The following is a 9,111-nucleotide window of genomic DNA, read 5'->3' on the forward strand; positions in this document are numbered from 1 at the left end:
CCACCAGCCCCCTTGCCAAGCTGGGGATAGAACCCAGGAGTCCTGGCTCCCAGTTCCCCCTGCTCTAACCCCCCAGCCCCCCAAGCATGGGATAGAACCCAGGAGTCCTGGCTCCCAACCCCCGCCCAACTCACCAGCCCCCCAGAGCTGGAGATAGAACCCAGGAGTCCTGGCCAGGGCTGCTCAGAGGTGGGGGCAAATGGGGCAATTTGCCCCGGGCCCCGCAGGGGCCCCCACGAGAAGATAGTATTCTATAGTATTGCAACTTTTTTTTATGGAAGGGGCCCCCAAAATTGCTTTGCCCCAGCCCCCCTGAATCCTCTGGGTGCCCCTGGTCCTGGCTCCCAGTTCCCCTGGCTCTAACCGACCAGCTCCCACTCTCCTCTCAGAGCCAGGGATAGAACCCAGGAGTCCTGGCTCCCACACGAGCGCCTCACAGCTCTGAGAATATTTCCTTCCTGCTCCCCGTTTTCCCATTGTGTTTCCCTCCCTCTGCGTGTCCGGGACTGACCCCACCGTCACCCTGTGTCCCCTCCCGGCTCTAGCCAGCAGGTTACCCAGCTTGGGGGGTGGGTGGATTCTCGGGGGTGCTGGGGAATGGATTCCAGGGGTAAAGAGGCTCAAAGAACTGGCCCAGCTCCGGACCGAAGGTCGCGCTTTAATGGTAAGAAATACAAACATTTTTCTCTCGCTAGAAAGATTTGCTTTAGAGTGAACTCGACGCAGGGCTGGGGGAGGGGAATGGACATTTATACACGGGAGGGGGGCAATATACAGAGATATAAAAAAATATACGCAGAGATCCATCCCGCTATTTAACATGGGGGGGGGACACCCGGAGGGCAGGGGGCAGACGTTAAGGGGAGATACCGAAGGCCTGGGGTGATGAGATCCAGGGATTAGCACAAGGTCAGACAGAGCGTAAGGGAGATCAGAACCCGGCCCTGGCCCCGTGGCAGTCTGGGGGGTGGCTCCGGATTGAGCTCAGGTCAGCCTCCAGCCCCCCGCCTCCCCTTTGCACTCAGTGGCTGGAAGGCAGGTTCATCCTTAGCACCCGCGGAGCAGCTTTCAGCAGAGAAACTCAGAGCCCTCCCTCCCCCCACCTCCTCCTTAGGGCAGTATCATAAGCTCCACTTTAGAAGGGGAAACTGAGGCACAGACTGACATATGGACTTGCCTGGGGTTACACAGGGGACCAATGACAGAGCCGGGGATAGAACCCAGGAGTCCTGGCCCCCCAGCTCTAACCACTAGACCCCACTCCCCTCCCAGAGCTGGGGAGAGCACCCAGGAGTCCTATTTAACATTACTCCCACCTTCCCTTCCCATCCTTTCACATTCACACACACTCTGCTTTTTCCACCCACATTTTTCTTTCTTTCTTCTTCCTCTCTCCCTCCCCCAGCTGTCTCCTGCATTCCATCCTTATTCCAGCCAATACGGGTCCCATTTAGCCGTCTTTCCCTCTCCCTCAGGGGGTGTGGGCCAATCCCAAATCCGATCCCCCTCCCTGCAGGGACTCGAACCCACAACTGTAAGAGCAGGCCCCGCGCTACAGCGTCAGTAGCCTTTCTACCCAATCAGTCCACTAGGGGGCGACAGAACCACACTGCATTGGCTCCATTTGACCCTGTTGTTCGTGGGCCCAGATTAGGGGACCCCTTATTAATCCATGACGCCCGCCACGAGGACACCAGCTGCTGCCCCACTTAATAACATTCCTCCTCCCTCACACACACATCAAATCTGGAGCAGGGAAAATAATCTTAACACCCCTGCCCTCAAAGGAAAAGTGAAATGTACCCCTCCCCCCCACCCCACCCTTTTCTGGGCTGGGATAAACTGCTCCTAGTTCCCAGCCCCCCCCCTTATTCTAATCCACCAGACCCTCTAGGCACCTCCACCTAGAAATATAGGAGAGAACCCAGGAGTCCTGGCTCCCAGCCCCCGCTGCTCTAACCCACCAGCCCCCACTCCCCTCCCAGAGCCAGGAACCCAGGAGTGCTGGCTCCCAGCCCCCCCTGCTCTAACCATTAGATCCCACTCCCCTCCCAGAGCCAGGGAGAGAACCCAGGAGTCCTGGCTCCCAGCCCCCATCCTGCTCTAACCCATTAGACCCTAGGCCTTCCACCCCTGGTGAATATAATCCGTTAATGTCTCAAGTAACTCTCCTTCCATGTGGGGGGAGCCCCAGGCATGAAATAGGGGGTGGAGGAGGAGGGAACCCAGGTCATTTTCACAGCGTTACCCAAATCACTTTTCTCAAGGCTGATCCGTGCCCCTCAACCACCCCGGTACCACTGCTCTTGTCCGAGTCCATCTATTATGAGCCCAGAGTCCAGATGGGGTGTGAGATGGATACACACAAAACCAACATCAAACTGTCTCTTCTTTCAGTTCAGGAGTTCCTTCTCCCATTGGGAGAGGGGAATGAGGGAGAGGAAGTGGGATGCTGACTGACTGGTGGGTTATTTGGTCAATTGCTGAGATGATCGGTGGATTGATTGATTGGTTGGTCAACAGGTTGGTTGATTGTTCCACTGGTTGGTTGAGTGGTCGATCGGTGGCTTGATTCTTGACTATTGCGCTGATGGGTTGGCTAGTTGATTGGTTGATCGTTGACCATTCCACCGACCAATTGGTTGGTTGATTGTTGACTGTTTCACTGGTTGGCTGACTGGTCGATTGGTGGGTTGATTCTTGACTAGTCCGCTGATGGGTTGACTGGTTGCTTTGTTGATCGTTGACTGTTCCATTGGTCAATTGGTTGGTTGATAACTTAGTTGGCAGGTCAATTGGTGGATTGATGGTTGATGGGTCCATCGGCCGATTGATCAGTTGCGGGGGGGGCTGACTGTTGATAGCTCATTTTGTCAGCCAATGGGCCGATTGTTCTTTGGTGGTAGATTGATTGTTGATCAATTGACGGGTTGATTGATAAATGGATTGACAAGTTGATCAATGTATTGATGGGTTGATTGGGCAATCTGTGGGTTGGTGGATTGATTGAGGGGCTCATTAATAGATAGACGTATTGATGAGTTGACCAGTCAACCGAGGGGTGGGTGGATTAGGATTCCAGAAATCCATACAGACAAGGAGGTGAAAATTAGGATCAAACACATTGGACTTTCCATTGCAGATAGGATCACCAACCTCAGAGAACCGGTACTGCCATGGGGAGGGGGCCGGCTAGGGGGTAAGAATAAGTGAACGGAAAAAAAGAATGAAAGGAAGAAATGGCGGAAGAGGGGAAGGGAAAGGGAGCAGGGGCAAAAGAAAGAGAAGGGGGAAGCGCATGAAAGGAGGGTAAGGAAGAATGAAAGAGGAAAAGACAGAGAGGACACACACAAGGGAAGAGGGGGATGGCTGAAGCAGGAGGGGCGTGGATGAAGGGACAGGGGAGGAGACAGATGGAGGGGTGGAGGGAATAGGGGGGAATGGAGGGATGGGAGGGGAGCTGAACCCCCTCTCCTATAGCCCAATCTCGTCATCCAGCTCATCGTCAAATGTGTATCCATGCCCGGTGCCTTCCTCCTCCTCCTCCTCCTCTTCTTCTTCCTCCTCCCCTGCCTGGGGAGCCGCCCCGTGGCCCAGCCCCTGTCCCCCCCCCGGCCTCTCCGCCCTGACGTCCTCGCTCCGGGGCTGCTCCCCGCCCTTGTCCATGACCCCCAACACCTCATCCAGAATGGACGGCCCCAGATCCAACTCGAAGGAGAACAGGGACTCGGCGTGTTGCAGTTCCCCCTCCCAGCCAGCGGGGGGCAAATCCAGGGCGCTAGGGCCGCCCCCCAAATCAGCCGGGCTGCCGGAGGACCCCGAGAGGCGGCTGGGGGACTGGGCCGGCGCCAGGGCCTCGGTGGCGGGGGGCAGCCCGTTGGCCTTGGGGCCCCCATGGTTGCTGAGAAAGGAGGTGTCCCCGAAGACGTCCCCGCCCCGGCCGACGTGCATGGTGTGCCGGAAATCCCCCAGCGGGGCGCTGATCATGTCCCGGCCGATGCGGGGCCTCTTCTTCGACTGGGAAATGGGGGACTGCTTCAGAATCGGCATCTGGGGGGCACAGAGAGAGAGACATGGGGGTCAGGGAGACAGGGCCCCGCCCCTCTAGGGGGCACCAGCTCCGCTCCAGGACTGGCTGGCTCAGGGGGTGGGGAATGGGGCGCGGGGCCTTTCCCCTCTAGGGGGCGCTGGCTCCCATCCGGCCCCAGGGCGGGGATTGGCTGGCTCAGGGGGGCAGGGAATGAGGCACAGGGAAAGGGTTGGTCTCCTGCACCCCCATATCTTAGGATAAATAGGGGTCACCCACTGGGGTGTTGATCCCAGGCAAAATATCCCCCACCCTGTGACATGGGATTATTTCAGAGAGGGGGGCTGGGAGGCAGGACTCCTCTGCTCTCTCCCCAGCTCTGGGAGGGGAGTGGGGTCTAGTGGTTAGAGCAGGGGGGCTGGGAGCCAGGACTCCGGGGTTCTCTCCCCGGCTCTGGGAGGGGGTGGGGTCTAGTGGTTAGAAGGTGGGGGGGATGGCAGGGAGGAGGTGGCCAGTGGGGATTGAGAGGGATGGGGATCTCCGCTGAAGAGGGAGGACTGGGCAGCTGGGACTGAGGGGGGAGGCGGCATTTCCTGTCCTAGGGAAGTGAAGTCAGTTTCCTCTGGGTGTTCTCGGCCAGCTGGGAACCCTGGCTCTGTGCCAGATCAGACCTGACCAGGGGGAGCTCACATCGGGGGCAGGCCATGGGACGGTTCCGATTGGGGGGAGACAGCTGGGGGGGGCAGGGGATTGGGGGGACTCAGTTGGGGGGGGACAGCTGGACAGGATGGGGGTTGCTCTGATGGAAAGGGTGGCAGGACAGGGCCAGGGATGAGGCAGATCAGATGGGGGTGGTGGACAAGGCGGGGTACAGGGTGGCACAGAGGGGGGCACTGGATGGACCAGGCAGCCCCCCTCTATCAGAACAACAGCTGGAATCTGGAGCAGCTGGGTTGGGGTTCCCCAGCCCCATGAACGGACAGGGACTGGGGGGGGGTGTAAGGGAGGAAGGAAAGAGAGAAGATGAGAGGAGAGAAGGAACAGGGGGAAGGAGACAGTGACTAGGGAAGAGAGGGGCTAGAAAGGCCCTTTCTGGCTGGGGATACAGTGGGGGGGGGCGAGGAGCAGGGAACACCCCCCCACACCCCACCTGGTTCCCATGAGCCACCGCCCCCCACCCCACTCCCAAGCCGCTCCCCAGGGGAAAGGAGTGGGGCGGGGAACCTGTCTGACCAGATTCCTGCTCCACTCCGCTGCCAGGGGACCCGGATCCAGGCTGAGCCTGGTGCCATAACTAACAAGGGAGCTGGGAGCCCGGACTCCTGGGTTCTCTCCCTGGCTCTGGGAGGGGAGTGGGGTCTAGTGGCTAGAGCAGGGGGGACTGGGAGCCAGGACTCCTAGGTTCCCTCCCCAGCTGTGGGTGAGTCATACTGGCAGCACTGGCGCCTGGGAGGGGATCTAATGGGTAGGGTTGATTCAGGCTTCAGGGGAACAATGATTCTGCGGGCGGGGGCGGGGCAGGTTTGGGTCCAGCCCCAGCCCCAACAAACGCGAACAAGAGGTATAGCCAGTCCCTGGGAGCGGAGTCAGCAGGGCTGGGAGGCACGGGACAGAACCCAGGAGTCCGGGCTCCCAGCCCCACTCCTCCACTCTAACCACTAGACCCCACTCTCCTCCCAGAGCCAGGGAAAGAACCCAGGAGTCCGGGCTCCCAGCCCCCCTGCTCTAACCCATCAGACCCCACTCCCCTCCCAGAGCCACCTTGAGCTCAGGTATTCCCTTCAATGCCCCCCATTCTGCCCTCCTCCCATACCAGGGTCCCCCATTCTTCCCCCCAGGACCGTGCCCAGCAGCCGCAGTGCTGGGCATGGAACGTTACTAGGTGTATTACGGTAGCGCCCAGGAGCCCCAGCTCTGGAGCCCCATTGTGCTAGGTGCTGCACACGGTTAGGTGTATTACGGTAGCACCTAGGCCTCCATTGTGCAAGGTGCTGGGTGTTGTTCATTAGGTGAATTATAGTCACACCTCGACCCCCCTCCCCCCGCCATGGCCCCACGGTGCCAGGCCCTGTACATTTTATTGCTATTAGGGGTATTACGGTAGCCCCAAAGCACTGCCCCTCTCTCGCCCCCCCAGCCATGCCCCAGACCCCCCAGGCACTGTACATTTAATTGCTATTAGGTGCCTTACAGTAGCACCGAGGCACCAGATGCTGTACATTTTATTGCTATTAGGTGTATTATGGTAGCCCCCTGGGTGCCAGGCGCTGTACATTTAACGGCTATTAGGTGTATTATGGTAGCCACCAGGCACTATACATTTCATTACTATTAGGTGTATTACGCTAGCCCCCGGGGCACCGGCTCTGTACATTTAACTGCTGGGTGCTACACAGACCCAGAACAAAGAGCCCATCCCTGCCTCAAGGAGCCAGCGAGAGCCAGCGGGCGATGGATGGGCAGAAGGACAGGGGGGCGCCCGCGCAGGGCGAGACCCCGTTGGCCAGCGTGACGGGCAGGGCCCGGGAGGGACCTGACGGTGGTGGTTCTGGAGGTGTTTACGGGGAGCATCTCCCCAGGGTGTGGGGTGGCCTGAGCCATTCCCCAGGAGGTGATGGCGGCAGGGACCCCAGGCCCCTCGGAGAGGGATGGGGAGAGGATTAGGTGGGTGGACGCCGTGGAGAAGGGGGAGCCAGTGGCGGGACGCAGAGAGGGGGCGACGGGACCAGGCTGGGGGACGCTGCTGGAAAGGGGCCCTGCTCTGGCTGGGGAGCAGGGTCGGGGACGCTCCTAGCAGCTCCCGGAAGCAGCGCCATGTCCCCCCTCTGACTCCTATGCATAGGGGCAGCCAGGGGGCTCCACTCCGCCTGATGTCCCCGCCGCTCCCATTGGCCGGGAACCGTGCGATGGCGGTGCTTGTGGACGGGGCAGTGCGCAGCAGAGGCGCCTGGCTGTGCCTCCGCGTAGGAACCGGCGTGGGGGGTGTGATGTGCCGCTGCTTCCGGGAGCTGCTTGAGGTAAGCGCTGCCCGGAGCCTGCACCCCTGAGCCCCTCCCACACCCCAACCCCCTACCCCAGCCCTGATCCCCCTCCTGCCCTCCAAACCCCTCGGTCCCAGCCCAGAGCACTCTCCTGCACCCCAAACCCCTCATCCCCAGCCCCACCCCAGAGCCTGCACCCCAGCTGGAGCCAATACCCCACCCCCCACCCCAGCTGCCCCAGCCCAGAGCCCCCTCCTGCACCCTGAACTCCTCATCCCCAGCCCCACCCCAGAGCCCTCCCCCCAGCCAGAGCCCTCATCCCAACCCCAATTTTGTGAGCATTCATGGCCCACCATACAATTTCTATACCCAGATGTGGCCCTCGGGCCAAAAAGTTTGCCCACCCCTTGTCTAATGGTTAGAGCAGGGGGGCAGGGAGCCAGGACTCCTGGGTTCTCTCCCAGCTCAGGAAGAGGAGTGAGGTCCAGTGGTTAGAGCAGGAAGCGCTGGGAACCAGGACTCCTGGGTTCTATTCCTGGCTGGGGAGGGGAATCAGGGAGGCAGGACTCCTGGGTTCTCTCTGTGATCATCTGTTCTGACCTCCTGCGTCACACATAGAACGGCCCTTAGCCGAACTCTTGGGAAGTTGCCCCCACGGGTTATTTTCCTCCCTCTTAAAAACTCGTCCCCTCGTTTCCCGGTGGGAATTGTTGAGCTTCAACTCCCAGCCGTTGGTTCTGCTTGGCCCTCCGGCCGCTAGGCGCCCAGGCCCGGCGTCAGGACCCGGGCAGAACGGCGCAGCGAGGTTTCGGCCTGAAGACCGAGAGGCCCAAGCGGAAGACGACACCCACGTTACGGGACAGGCCAGACGGTCGTGGTTGCAGCTACAGAGAGGAGGGAGGGTGGCGGACTCGGGGAGGGGGGAGAGTAGGAACTGAGCAGGGGCTGACGGCTGGACATCCACGAGGAGACGAGGCGGGGACGGACGGAGACAGCTCTGCAGTAGACCGGACACCGGAGGGGCTAATGGGACCCCGGGCTGCGTCCCCAGGGGAACCTCGAGCGGGAGCAGAGAGGGGAATTCACCTCTGGATGTGGCCCTGGGGCGACGCTGTCGGGATCCCGTGTCCCGTTGCGCGGCCCCCAAGTCAAGGAGGACGTTGATCGATTGGAGACGGGGTGGAGAAGAGTCACGGAGACGATTGAAGGGTTAGAAAACCTGCCTGGGCGGGAGAGACACCAGGAGCTCCAGCTGTTTAGCTGAGCAGAGAGACGGTCCGGGGGGGACTCGATCCCGGGCTATCGGTACCGACGTGGGGGACGAATATTGACTAACGGGCTCCTCAGTGGAACAGAGGAAGGTCGGACCCGGCCCCAAGCCTGGAAATTGAAGGGAGACAAACCCAGCCTGGGAACACGACAGATGTTTTTCCCGCTGAAGGGAATTAACTATCGGGATAATTGGCTACACTTGCAAGGCCTCCGGCCTCTCAAAGACCTGATCTGGATCAGCCAGGACTGATTTCGGGGCAGCGCCATGGCCTGGGTTATCCCGGCACCCAGGCGAGCGGCTCCTGACGGGCCCCGTCTGGCCGTGGGATCTAGGAGAGTGGAGAAAAGGTAGCAGAGCTGTGGACGAGCTGGCCCAGAGATGAGGGAGATGAGAGGCGACCGAGGACGGAGTCTGGGGGAACCCGCCCCAAAAAAGTGAAGGGGGCCAGTGGGAGGATCCTCCAAAGGAAACACTGAAGGAGCAATTAAGAGAGGAAGGAAGAGAACCAGGAGAGGCCAACTAGAATAGAACCCAGGAGTCCTGGCTTCCAGCCCCCACCCTCTGCTCCAACCACTAGACCCCACTCCCCTCCCACAGCCAGGGATGGAACCCAGGAGTCCTGGCTCCCACCCCACCCTCTGCTCCAACCACTAGCCCCCACTCCCCTCCCACAGCCAGGGATGGAACCCAGGAGTCCTGGCTCCCACCCCACCCCCCCCAGCTTCAACCACTAGACCCCACTCCCCTCCCACAGCCAGGGATGGAACCCAGGAGTTCTGGCTACCAGCCCCCACCCTCTGCTCCAACCACTAGACCCCACTCCCCTCCCA

The 9,111-nt window shown here is 60.3% G+C and overlaps 1 protein-coding gene across 1 annotated transcript; it reads right to left on the reverse strand.

Annotated features, from left to right (window-relative positions):
• Window positions 1–2,045: 2,045 nt before the first annotated feature.
• On the reverse strand, window positions 2,046–4,071 carry LOC112122992 (cdc42 effector protein 5). The gene has a single exon (XM_024221698.3). The coding sequence runs from the start codon at window positions 4,048–4,050 to the stop codon at window positions 3,475–3,477; it is 576 nt and encodes a 191-aa protein (XP_024077466.2). The 5' UTR covers window positions 4,051–4,071; the 3' UTR covers window positions 2,046–3,474.
• Between the last annotated feature and the right edge of the window lie 5,040 nt (window positions 4,072–9,111).

Source organism: Terrapene carolina, unplaced genomic scaffold, assembly GCF_002925995.2.
Source record: "Terrapene carolina triunguis isolate 2854851 unplaced genomic scaffold, T_m_triunguis-2.0 Scaffold51533, whole genome shotgun sequence".
NCBI lineage: Eukaryota > Metazoa > Chordata > Testudines > Emydidae > Terrapene > Terrapene triunguis.

Bases quoted from the DNA above. Each gene is read 5' to 3' on its own strand.
- LOC112122992 (XM_024221698.3), bottom strand. From the start codon at position 4,050: ATGCCGATTCTGAAGCAGTCCCCCATTTCCCAGTCGAAGAAGAGGCCC.